Source organism: Artemia sp. Qi Xiang Cuo, chromosome 13 (assembly GCF_049724085.1).
Source record: "Artemia sp. Qi Xiang Cuo chromosome 13, ASM4972408v1, whole genome shotgun sequence".
NCBI lineage: Eukaryota > Metazoa > Arthropoda > Branchiopoda > Anostraca > Artemiidae > Artemia > Artemia sp. Qi Xiang Cuo.
Window position 1 is genome coordinate 30,166,337 of NC_142806.1, and position 13,823 is coordinate 30,180,159.

The following is a 13,823-nucleotide window of genomic DNA, read 5'->3' on the forward strand; positions in this document are numbered from 1 at the left end:
TTAGAATTTGAAACCGGGAATAGTAGTCTCGCCGACCTTTTTTTAATAGGCCTATATTTATATAGGCCTACGTAATATCGTCCTAGGCGAGTGGATTGGTGCGCGTGATTTAGAATTCTCTGTCCGAGAGGGCGAGGGTTCGAAACTTAGTGTATCCAATTATTTGGTTTCGGACGGGGGTCAGCGGTGTCACTCTGTAAGCTCAACCAGTGCCGACCCAGCTCCAAATGGGTACCTGGAGAAATCTGGGAAAGGTACACAGGAAGGCTGTACGAAAGCACAGGATGATTGGCCTCCAATCCCCCCATTGCTCCTGGCTGAAGAGCCAGGAACCGGAGATCAGCACTGCCGGTAGGGATTATAAGGTCCAATGCCGTATTACCATTTTACCTTTACCTATATTTATAATTGTAAAAATTTGTAACATTCAATACTAACATACAATTTATTACTAACTTTGAAAAGGTTATCTTGCGGTTTGAGGCTACACAAAACGACATAGTGACACTTAACGTAAAATTGTTGTTGTTATTTAGTTTTAAAACAACAATGCACCAAAAAGAATACCAAAGGTCACCGAGCATGGTTCCAAAATTACTTGCGTGTACGCGTAACTCAGCCCTCATTTTAATCAACCCCGTTCAACTCAACCCCTTTAACTCATCCATAAGTCAACTCAACTTCCTTTTAACTCAGTCCAAATTTCAACTTGACTACACTTGAATCGAACCCCCGCTCAAGTCAAACCCCATTCAATTCAGCCACATGTACCTCAACTACTGTTTAACTCCACCCCCATGCAACTCAACCACCCATTCAATTCAACCCTATGCAACTCAATCCCCGTTCGTACATGCAACTGGTTACACGTTAAGTTGAATCGAATGAGGGTTGAGGTGAATGAGAGTTAAACTAAATAGGGCTTTATTTGCATGGAGGTTGAGTCAAATGGATTTAGCTAAATGGAGGCTAATTGGAATGGAGGTTGAGGGGAAGTGGTTGGGGTAAACGGGTTTTATTTGTATGTTGGTTAAATTAATATGAGGTTGAACAATATGAGGCTGAGATGCACAAGTGTTGAGTTGAATGGGATTCAGGTGGATTGGGGTTTAGTTAAACAAGTGTTGAGATGCACGAGGGTTAGTTGAATTTAGTTGAGGCATTGTTTATTTGCATGGGAACCATCCCTATTGTCAATGCAAGTGCCCATTTACATGATGAAAACAACCCACGGAATAAAATAAAATGGGGATAGAGTCAAACAGTAGTTGAGGTACCCCGCGAAAGTCTCTGATTTTGAGGAAAGGAAATTACTCAGTAAACTTTCAGAAAGTCTACTAAAACTTTATTGACCTAGCTGATTCAACTGAATTGATCTCACGCAACTATAGAAAACATTCCAGAAAATTATTGTTTATCATTTGTTCTATTACATTAAACCCTGCAAACTACCACGTCTATTTTAATTTAAGTGGGTTTTTTGTTAAGCAGAAATTTGACAGAATATTCATTCAGCACTCAAGCAGTTTACATCAAAAACAGTATAGTTATTGCAATAGCCTCAAGGTAGGACAGTAATTTTGGTTTGTAACGACCGAAAGATAGTGGATTGATTTTGGATTACGAAAAAAACTCATTCAGTGCGGAGATTGTACGCTTGCAGTGGATTTTTTTCAAGAGTTACTGTTTTTGTGCTGTTTGAAAACGGGCCCCTCTGGCTAATAATCAGTCATACGGGGCCCTTGCCAGTAAGTCTTCGTTTTGTGGAAATTTGATTCAATTTAATAAGCGATCGCGGGAGATTATTGATTAGGGTTAAGATTTCTCTCACGTTGGCTCATTTTGAACAAAAGCACAGAGAACTCATGGATAAAATTCTCAGCCTTGAGAATGGAATTTCTGCTCTACGTAAGGAAAACTCGGATCTAAAGCAAGAGAATTCTGTACTTAAATCAGAAGTGATTAACTTGAAAAAGTCGTGTCTTCAAGCGGAATTGGTTTCAAAGAGGCAGAACATTATTTTACACGGTATACCGATTGTTCAAGGTGTAGATCCTGAGACTGCTGCTCGTAAACTGTTCACTGAGATTGGAGTAGCAAATGCAAATTCATTACAGATTGTTAAGTGCTAACGATTGAATGCAAATTAGCAGTCTGATGTTAACACTAGAACAACCAAACCTGTAAGCAAACCGGGGTCAATTTTCGTGTCATTAGCGAACTTGTTGGATAAAGATGAGATTATGAAAAACTGTGGAAAACTGAAAGGTTCCGGAAAGAGTGTTAGTTCTGAAACGCGAATAATGGTGAAAGGAATTAATGTGTGGATTGAAGTGAAAAAGACGGCCAAATCTAAGAAATGGTCCCGTCTTGACGATTCGTGCTATGATCCCTTTAGTTTGTCGGCTTCTATCTCTAGTGCTTTACCTCCGTCTCTGGTACCATTTGATGATGATGACGAATAATTATTTGTTTTTTCTTTTCATCTTGATTTTGTCTTGTGATCGATTTTTTTTTCTCCCGTAATTATTCTTCTGTCATCATGTTTCCTCTTTTTTTTCGTCATTTTTTGTTTTTCTTGTGTTTCATTATTTTTGGCCTTTGTTTCTTTTTCAGTTTTCGCAATCTCAAAAGTTGAGTTCGTTCAGTTTGCCAAGTAGCTGTCCACTTATCATTGTTTTGTCAATTCCGGATTGGGGGAGTTGTGGCACAGGTTTGATTAACCATATCTGTAAGTATTATGAATTTTTCTAACTCAGGCTCCGGGGATGTCTGCTCCCTTGATAGGCGTTTACTTCAATTGCAAAGTAACCCAATTTATATTTTAAGTATTTTTAATAATTCCGTAGGCCATGATAATAGAAATTCTGTAAATTTTTCGCCTTCTGTTAGTAGTAAGTATGTTTCTAAATTAAAGGAGGACTCCAAACGAGATGATCATTTTTCGGTGCTTCATCTCAACACTCAGGGTTTATGTTCTTGAATTGATCAGTTGAGACAGATAGTTTCTGATGGGCAACCGGATATTATTGGATTAGGTGAGACTTTCTTGGACTCACATAATGAAATGCTTCTAGATATACCTGGTTATAAAATGCAGTGACTTAATCGTCAAAGGTTAGCAAAAGCTGGTCCCGCATTGTATATATCTGATGATCTTCCCCATTCCGTTCGATCTGATTTATCAAGGAATGAAGAAGGCGTCTTTGAATCCTTGTTTATTAATATTAAATTACATGGCAAGGATCTGATCGTTGGTAATGTTTATTGATATCCTAGTGGATCCATCCCTTCTTGTCTTCAGATCTGTGATGAACTTATTAATTAAATACAGGGACGTCAATACAAACTTACATTAATGGGAGACTTCAACCAGGTCCTTAATAATATAGCGTCCTCTACGACAGTGTATTGTCTTTCAACAATGTTTGCTGCTGGAACTCTTCAAACTTCCTGCATCCCGACACGTCTAACTGAGACTACAGCATCTTTGATCGAGAATATTTTCTCTTCTCTCAATTTTATTAAGAACTCAGTAGTCGTGAGTGACATTTCAGATCATTTTCCTGTGTTTTCTACTTTCGGTTTTGTAGAGATGATGAGTAGGAATACCCCAGCTTCTGGTTCGTCTTTTTTTAGGTTTGGTCCAAATGACGTGACCCTCCTCAGATCTCGGTTAGCTGATAACTCATGGAATATTATTGATGAGGAGATAGATTTTTGTTCACAGTTTGATTCTTTTTATGAGTTTGTGAAAGTGTCTATTATTGAGGTATGTGCTGCGCCCCTTTCTACTTCTAGGTCAAAAAGATCTATTCCTCTAAACCCATGGATGACCCCTGGCCTTCTTAGGAATTGGAGAAGGAAAAATAACCTTTGGAAAGCTTATAAGTCAGCAAAACCATCTTCGAGTGCTGCACGTCTTCAGCTATTCAAACTCTACAGGAATGTTTATAACTCTTTGTGCCGGTAGGCTAAATCCCTCTATTATTCAAATAAATTTTCGGAATGTGGAAAGGATATTCGGAAAACCTGGCAGGTGATCAATTCTGTCCTTAAGCCTTCTTCTTGTACTTCTTCTGTCCCTTCAAGTCTTTTGGTTGACGGTTTCGTTGTTGAGGTTGAGCTGTCTATTCAAGAAGCATTTACTTCATACTTTACTAATATTGGGAAAACTACTGCATCTTCAGTTAGCTCTTCGCCGTCACAACCCGATTATAAATCTTATCCTGGTCCACCGTGTCTCAAGTCAGTGGCGTTGGATCCTGTTTCTGAGGTTGAAATAGCAAGGATTGTTAATAGGTTGAAAGGTTCATCGTCGTCTAGCCCTGATTGCATTTCTACGAAGGTAGTCAAGTTCATTCTTCCTTCGATTATCTCTCCTTTGACAAGGCTTGTGAATCTATCTTTTGAAAATAGGGTTTTCCCTAGTTCTCTCAAGCAAGCTAGAGTCGTCTTTTTATATAAAGGCGGACCAAGGAATGATCCAGCTATTTATCAGCCTACATTGCTGCTGTCAGTACTTAGCCAGATTTTTGAAAAGGCCATGCTTTCCCGTCTACTTACTTTTTTAGAGACAAAAAATTTCTTTCATGGTTTTAAGTTTGGTTTCCGAGCGAAGCAGTCAACCGAGCATACATGTGCAACTCTATTAAACTTTCTGCACTTAACCCTTGACCCTGGTTTGATTCATGCTGCTGTATTTCTTAACGTCCGTAAAGCTCTCAATTCTTTAACCTGTGGGATTCTGCTTTTCGAGCTATCGCATTATGGTGTAAGTGGCCATACTCATGCCTAGTTTGATTCTTACTTTTTAGGTAGAACTATTTCCGTAGATTCTATTTTTCGTTCTTCGTCTGAAGTCGCGTTTGGTGTTCCTCAAGGCTCTGTTCTTGGGCTACTTCTATTTTTGATTTATTTTAATGAACTTATAGTGGCGGTTACGAGACAGAAACCTACAGTCTGCTGTCGGCTATGTCATCCTGAATTTTTTAATGATCATCAGTCAAAATCACCTTCACAGGATGAGGACACTCTCGTCACATTCGCGGATGACAGTACCCTTGGTACTGCAGTAAGAACGGAGCCTGAGATGCATCCCAAACTAGAGGACCTTTTTGATAGAGTTATACTTTGGTTTGGTGCTAACTGCCTGGCCCTAAATGTTGCTAAGTCGAGTTTCTAGGATTCTCACGTATTTCTCAGGCTTGCCTTCAGTTATCTGAAATCCACCTGTCTAGGATTTCTCTTAGCAGACCTAAGGATCGGTCTTTCTAATTTCCAGGTATTCTTCTGGATGAAAATCTTTCTTTTAAGAATCATATTGGTCTAATCAAAATGAAGATCTCCAGGAGTCTTGGAATTTTGAGGAAGCTTAAACATATCTTTACTGGATCGATTCTAAGAATTCTGTTTCATTGCTTAGTCCAGTCTTACGTCTCTTATTGCCCTACGATATAGATGTCAACTTCTTCTTCTCTTTTGAAACCACTGTCTAAGATATATGATAAAGCAAGGAGCCTTATACAGGAAACAAATTGTTCTGCACCTAAGCCTTTACTTGATTTGCAGTCACTTTACATTTTGTCGTGTGCGTCTTTTACTTTTCTTCAACTCCATGGGGATGTTCCTGCGGTCCTAGAGCTACTCCATCTTTCGTCACTGATCAGTCTACGTATCATCTTCGTAATTAAAGCAACATAACCATTCAATTTACTCCATCAGTGAGGTCAGATTTTAATCCGCTGACCGAATGTCATATGGTATGGAATACCCTACCTGAATCAGCTCGAAAATGTCACTCATTTGGTACCTTCAGAAGAACTGTAAAAGATGTTTTAATGTCTTGTTGAATGTATTTTTAATATAGTTTTTTTTTTTTTTTTAAAGTTGTTTATAGTAATATTATTATTTTTATTATGTTAAGATCTTTTTTTTCTTTTTCTTTTTTTTTTCTTTTTTTTTTTTTTTTTTTTTTTTTCTTTTTTTTTATGTTATGATGGGGTGGACGTCTCTGGGCCGAGTTAGATATTTTGTTATGAGTCGTGTTTACCATGTGTGTAGCATCTCGCCTGGCTTGGTTTCGGCGGATTTCGAGTGGTGGGCGACAGTTTGTCATCAGTATTAGTGATATATAGGTATGTTTTTCTGTGTTTTTTTTTCTGCTTTTCCGGGCCATGGAGCCCTGCGGGGGGAATATGTTGTAGCATTTTTTTTTCCTTTCTTCTTTATTGTGTTTAATTATATGTGGAAGGTTTTTTTCCTTTTATTGTGTTCGTTTATTGTTTAATAAAATGAACTCTGAACTCTGAACTCAGTAGACATTAAAACAGGCGTGTTTGAACATCTTTTGTAAGAAATATTAATTAAAAAAACTTTTTAGTAAAATAAGTTTTTCAAAGAAAAGTAAAGCACTCCATTAAACAAAAAATGAGCAAAAATAAAATCAAAAGTAAAAACCCCTATGCCTTCCCAAGGTCAGAACATAATTTGCACTTTACGGAAAAAAATATAAATACTTTTACGTTTATAAGTTTAATAATTAAAATAATGTTAAAAATCTTATTACTAAATATCAGTAAATGTATATTAAACTGACTAAGCTCATTTATTGGTGTTTTTTTCAGTAAAGTGCAAATTATGTTCTAGCCTTGGGAAGGCATAGGGGTTTTGAGCCCAACTTATGTTAATTTCTGCTCGTTTCGAGTTTGATTCGGTTATTTATTGTTATTTCTGTTTGTTTTGGGTTTCATATATTCATCGATGTTGATTCGTGGTAGTTTCACGCTTGGTAGATTATTTGATTCTATTTGTGCTCATTTTTTTTTTAATTGAGCTCTTTACTTTTCTTTTGAAAAACTTATTTTGTGAAAGTTTTTTTTAATTAATTTATGTTCGTTTTATATTGACACAGTCTTTTCAGGTAAAAAGAAAATAATGCTTCAAATCTTTTCGTTTTTTTAAGAATTTATAGTTTGGCCTACTATTTGTGTGCTACAGAAAAATTTTCAGCAATTTTTAACAACATACACCCTTTTAAAAATCTGGACACAAAGAGTAGTGTTTAATTTAGTTTCATACCTTCTCTAGTTGACCTGAAATGGAAAAACTTGATACCATTCGCAACAAAATCTGTTTACTTTCTTTGATAGCTTGAATACACTTACGCTATTTTGATTTGGTTAAATTTTAAGAGCAGAAGTAGCCCCGAAACTTTGAACATAATACCCTTAGTCTTTCTTGGGATACTGCTGTGATGCCTAATTGGGAATTAGCATTAACACAGAGCATTTGATTTAATCTTAAGGCAACATTTAGTTTTTAAACATAAAGGCAAATGAGAGGGTGGGGGTGGGAGGGGGATTAGTTGCCCTCCAATCACTTTCGACTATTAAAACGGGCATCAGTCCTTTCTATTTTCAATCGAATGAGCCTTTTTCGAAGTTCCTACGACAACTCCTTCGATACGAGGTACCCTGGAGTGACCTCCTCAATAACATATTTTCTATCTAGAAATCAACTACGCTGAACAAAATGGCTATCTCAAAATTTTTATTGGGTGTGTTTGGGGGAATGATAGGCGTGGGAGAGGGAGGCGGCTAGTTGCCCTCCAATCACTTTCGACTATTAAAAAGGGCACTAGCCACTCCAATTTCCAATCGAATGAGCTCATTTCAAAATTTCTACGACAACTCCTTCGATGCGAAGTGCCCTGGTCTAAGACCAAGAAATAAACAATACATTGTGCCCACATCGTTCTTTACTTAGGCAGCGCTATTCCGCTGCCTATGATAAACAGAAAGTCTATTACTTAGACACAGAAGCAAAACTGTTAGACTCTCACAAATAAAATACGGGACTAGAAAACTGCATCAAGCATTTGTAAAAAAAGAGGTCGTACATTACTGCTTTCGCAATATTTTGACTGAAAACCTTAACTGCGTTTTACCAGTTCTCGGAAATTTTGCCAAAAGCTCAGACTAGGCATACTACTTATTTCCAAATTACCAACCAAGTTCATTCACACAAATTTGCTTTATTTGGGAGTTTTTCAGAAAATTTTGCAAAAAAGCTGTTTTATATGGAAACGGAGGTTGGGCTAGAGTTTTCTTCTTTCGAGTATTTAAATAATACTTCCTCTTTTAATCAAAATTTTATGGTACAGAGAATCCAAAACACAGCGCTAAAAAACCTCACATAAAAAATATCTGAAAAAAGATCTTATGATTAACCCTTACACACCTCGTAAAATGTATGGGATGGACTGTAATGTAGTCCAACTAAAAATAAACATCTTACCCCAATGCCTTTTTCTCTGACAGTTGTTGGTGCACTAACAGAAGGAGCTACTCGATCTGGTCCAGGAACAGGATGTTTTTGAGGAGTTGTAGACGGGAGAGGACGAGGTATAGAAACAGCAGTTCCAGGACGAGGAACAGATACTGCTGTCCCAGGTACTGCAGCAGGCAGTGAAGTTCCAAGATGAGGTACATCTTTTTTAATGCTAGATGAGGTTCCGGCTATAACTTGATCTTTATGAGGTTGAGGGCTTTGGTAAAGAAGAGATGATGGCTTAGGAGCTGGAGCTGGATAGGGAGTAGGTCCAACTGTGTGCGCTGTATCGGGGAAGAGATTGAAGTAGGTCCTCTTTCCGTCTATCGATACAAACTCGTCACCGGGTCGTCCAACAGTCAAAATTCCATCTTCACCACGTAGCTGCTCTATATCAACTAAAACAAGAAAACAGAATACAGAAGGAGTATTGTCTTAAAAAAGGAAATAATAGAGATACGCCCAATTTCGCATTGTTTATATTAAAAGTTATAAACTTCGAAAGACTCAACTTCAAGCAAACGATCCATTTCAGAGTCAGTTACGTTAAGGAGAACCCACTAACTACAAATCTAATTTTACATTAAACTATTATTCTGTTTTGAAGAACAAACAGTAATTGTAAAATCTGAAAGGTGATTCGACGGCTAAGCTTGGTTTTGGTATTCAAAAATTGTTTGGAAGCAACTTTTTCAATTTCAAGAATAACGTGTCAAATTGTAATATCTATCAAATTTAGAGGTGAGAGGAAATCTGACCATTCTAATCAAAGACGTACACAGGGAAAGGGATCAAGACCCCCCCCTCGAAACCTTAACTTTTTTTCAGATTTATGGGCACTTCTTATTCACATTATCGAATAGATTGTTGTTGTTTTGTTGTTGTTGTTTTTTTTGGGGGGGGAGGGGGGCTAAAAAAATCCTGTGTATGTGACTGATCCTAACTCATCTGCCGACAAATTCTAAATAATGTGTCAATAGCTCACTTTTGCTTAGAATTATTACAAGACGCTAATGAATGAAACTTATATACGAAAAAGTATTGATTAGAGTCAAGTCTGATGGAACAAATGAAAACAATAGTATGAAGCAAATGAGCAATGAGAAAAAAATTAACTCTTGCATTTCCAGTAGGCAAATATAACAGCAAGTTTCGTGGATCTTTGTTCAGTGGCCAAGGAAAGGAGTTAATGGGGGAGTATTAGACTGACAAAAAGATTGGACTCAAGAGAAACTCCTTTTACTGCATATCTGTGTCGGAAAAGAGTAACAAATATCATTAATTCAAGCATATCTCTATCACATCGAATTTATTAAAGGATAACTTCTGTTTAATAATATTCTGTTACTGTCCCCCCCCCCCCCCGCAATTCGAGAGGTAAATGATCACGGCACCAGTTTTTCAAAGAATTACACCGTCTTCGAAAATGCTTTTTTATAGTATCTTGTTTTCCAATCTTTAAGTTATCAATTACTTATGGGTATTACTTTGCTCGGTACTTGTGTATTATCCAGAACATACTCAAGAAGTTTGCTTTGTTTGGATTTTCTCTTGCATTTGGTTATAATTAGCCTATTCTTTCGTGAAATAAACTACGCTTCAGGTATATTTTAATTAAATATCTAATATATAGAGGTGATTAGGTTAGATATTCAATATTATGCGTTCTGGGCGGCCTGCTTTACATAATTCTCTGCTATAGTTTCCATAAATTTGTTTCTAAAGTATTATGTTTTCATCAGATTTTGGTATATTTCATTATAATTCACCTAACTTTACTTCTTGAGTGTGGTCGGGATAATACACAAGTACCCTTTTTTTCTAATACATAATGTCAGCTTCACAATTCAGATTTTTTATTTAAAAAAGCTTTATCTGAATCGTAAACGCATCAAATAGATGGTTACTGAAATTTCTTTTGATTGTTTAGATAGTTACTGAATATTGTTTATGATTCTTCTAAACTAGAAACAGTTAAGTTACATACCCTAATATTTTTACTCAAAAGTCTGCGCAATCAAAATTTTGCTCAAAAGATTAATGTACAGAAATAGCTGATAGAGAGGATACATTTTAAATATAATTGCAGGAATGAAACCACGAGGTAACCATGAGTAGCAACCTATTTTTGGCGTTTGAAACGATAAATAAAAGAAACAACTTATTGGACAATGATAGAAGTAAACCGTGAGAACAATAATAAAATAAGGAATAAAAAACTTAATAGCCTGAATCAATCCTTACCTAAAAGACAGACAAATTGGGTATATCGTGCTTGAAAACAGCACTAGTAGGAGTTAAAACTTATCCCCTTCATTTACTTTAATCACCTTATTGCTGCGGTTTAAACAATAACCGTCACCTTGTCGTCGTCTCTGTTACCCTATATCATTCGATGCCAAAAAATTTAGATCGCCATCAATGGATGAAACGGTTCTAGTTGCTTTCGCTGACGACAGTACCCTGGGCACTGCTTTCAGAACTGAGCATGAGATTAGTGTCAAGTTGGTTGATTTGTTTGAGAGGTTAATTGGTTTAGGTTTGAGAGGCTGGTTGATCTGATTCTTTTTTTTGTACTAACTGTCTGGCCCTGAATGTTGACAAGTCGAGCTTTCTGATTTTCTCATTGATTTCTCTGGCTTGCCCTAACTGTCTGAGATTCACCCATCAGAGGGTTCTCTTAGTAGAATTGAAGATCAGGATGTCTCGTTTCTTGGTATTCTTCTTTATGAAAATATCTCCTTCGTGCATCATATTAATCTGATTAAAATGAAGATGTCGCTGAATCTCGGAATTCTTAGGAAACTCAAACGTATTTTCACAGGATCGATTCTGAAAATTCTGTTTCATTTTTTAATACGGTATTACGTCACTGATGTCTTAATATAAGCGTGTCAACCTTTGTTCCTTGTAACAAATCTGTCTGCTACTAACCCATTGCTTGATTTGAAATCGTTTTGTATTCTTGCATGTGGGGTCTTTCACTTTGATTCAACTACACAGGGATGTTCTTGCGGGCCTCAGAACTAATCTATATCTTGTCCTTTAATATTTTTCCTGTCTTCTGCGTAATTTATGCATCATTTTTATCCCATTTAACCCATCATTCAGATCGAGTTCAATTCCCTGACTGCATGTCATGCTTCTTGGAATACTCTGCCTGAATGAGCGAGAGAGTGACACTTGTTAAGTAACTTAAAAAAATTGTAAAAAAGTCTTCGACTTCTCAGTGACTTTTCCCTCGTCTACTTTTTATTGTTCATTTTATTAGTATTTATGTATTGTTATTTTTTCATCTTTTTCTACGCCCAACCCCCCTGGGGGGATGTCTGGGCAATATTGAAAAGTATGATGGTAATTTAAATTTCGCAAGGTACCACCTCACTCTGGCCTGGTTAACGGCTGGTAATGAGTGATGGACGACGACAGTTCGCCGTTCTTTTTTGTTTTAATGCGTTTTTTATTATATTGTGTGTTTCATCATGTCTTTCCCTCCATTCACAGCCATAGAGCCTTCCTGGGGGAATCTAATGTTGAAGTTTACCTTTTTTGTTCAATTTAGTTGCTGAATAAATGAAATTTTAACTGTTGAATAGCATTACCAAAAGTGTATCAGTGCTGGAACAAAGCTGGAACAAAACAAGGCTGATTTGTCATTTTTTCGTGGGGGATCGGAAAAATTAAACTAAGCAGTTATGATTCAATTAATTTCAATTAAACTGGTTAAATTAAAGTAATAATTCTAAACTGAGAATGAGTCCGTTGTCAAACGACAAACACTGGATTTTTTAAATTAAACCTTTTTATTGAATTTCCAACCTTTGAAGATTCGAAGTCGTTTAGTCGTTTTTTCTAAGTGTATTACTTTTATAATCAAATATTCTACTTTTCGACAGATAATGGCAGCAAAATTATTTTTCATTAAGTGTCGATCTATCAAGTTTAATCTTTAGAATGTATCTTTGGTCAGGTTGAACATATGACAAAAGTTAAAATAGAGAGCAGGGGGTGAGAGAATTAAAAAAGTAATAGAAATTCAAAATAATAATAGATAGCCAATAAAAGAAATCAGTCCATACTGCAGGTGGTAATGAACAGAAATAAAGTCTATTGGCTGCAATAACAAGATTTTTTTTGCAGGGTGAGGGGACAATATACTCCCTATCGTTTGGATATCCCCCTTGGAATCTCGAAGTTCCGTCTAATTCACCCATTTCTGTGCTTTTGAGTTATACTCCTATCCCAGAACAAATTCCCTTGTACGTCCCTGTCCTTGCCTAGGGGGATATCAAGGTTTAGTTTCGATTTTTACGGACGTGTTTTCCCCTAAAAGACACCGATCCAAAGCTGACTCGTTCCAATTTGTCGTTTTCTCTTAACAGGATGAAAAAGTAGCAAAAACGTAAATTGGTTTAAGTGCAGAAATTACTTTCTATTGTTTCTCTATCTACCCGCGGGCTCCACGTATGTGTGCTCCCGTGGTTAATGTGGTGAACAATTGGCTCAAAACCTCAATTTTGATTGTAATTTTACCAACTAATTATAATTTATTGAGGTGAACGTACACAACCTTTGGCTCAACCTGCAACAAAATACTACCAGAACAGTTATTCAGAACATTACAAGATACACATTGACGGAAATAGCTACATTTAAAACTGGAGAGTACACTGGAATACTGTTTTAATTGCATAGGTATGTACGCACGGGGGTAGGACGTGGGGTTAGCCGAAATTCCATAAGACATTTTTATTATTTTAATTCAACAGTAATCTTAGTGGAAGACTCTTTTTCTGAACTAGTTATAACAATAGTAATAAAACAGCAATACCAAAGGGTGATTCTCCGCTCAGTAGTATTTCCAAACATAATATTCCCTATGGTGAAAATTGATTCGTACCACTCCTCTCCCCCAAATGACTGAACATATCTCTATGCTTTTCAAGATTTATGCTTTTTAAGATAACTTATGCTATTTGACATCACGAACCAACTGATGGCAGGAAATAAGTTAAAAAATAGCGCGAACCAATAAAATCTGTCGTCCTTTGCATGTATCCTAGTGCTACATAGACTATATCCAGGCATTAGGCAGAGGGGCACAATTGTCACGGTAGCAAATATTATATTTGGACAGTGTTGAGTAGAGAATAGAATGATATTGTTGAGTGTTGAATGGAGAATCAAACAATATTATCCTTTTATTGTCATTTTAGGGAGTAGAGAAAAAGAATAGGAAGTACACAAAAAGAATGTTGCACCAAGATTAGTAACCCAGCTACAAAAAATAACGACGATGGAGCACATCTTTTGATATTTTATTCATTAGCTTCTTAAAGTTATGAAACGGTTGCAACTCATTTTCAAAGACTTAAAATATTGCCTTCTGAACAGCAGCAGGAGAGGAGGAGGGTGATTCATCTCCCTCCTTGGAAACAAGAAAACGTTGAAAATATACAAAATAAAATGAGAAAGATTTTCGTTTATAAACT

General features: G+C 36.6%; 1 protein-coding gene across 4 annotated transcripts in view; it reads right to left on the reverse strand.

Annotated features, from left to right (window-relative positions):
- The window catches only part of LOC148945174 (uncharacterized), a 149,474-nt gene that overhangs the window by 29,429 nt on the left and 106,222 nt on the right, over positions 1-13,823 (reverse strand). For all 4 annotated transcript variants that reach the window (XM_089098652.1, XM_089098654.1, XM_089098653.1 and 1 more), the window contains exon 6: positions 8,299-8,729. In XM_089098652.1, the coding sequence (XP_088954778.1) occupies positions 8,299-8,729 (431 nt within the window). The remainder of the gene's footprint in view (positions 1-8,298; positions 8,730-13,823) is intronic.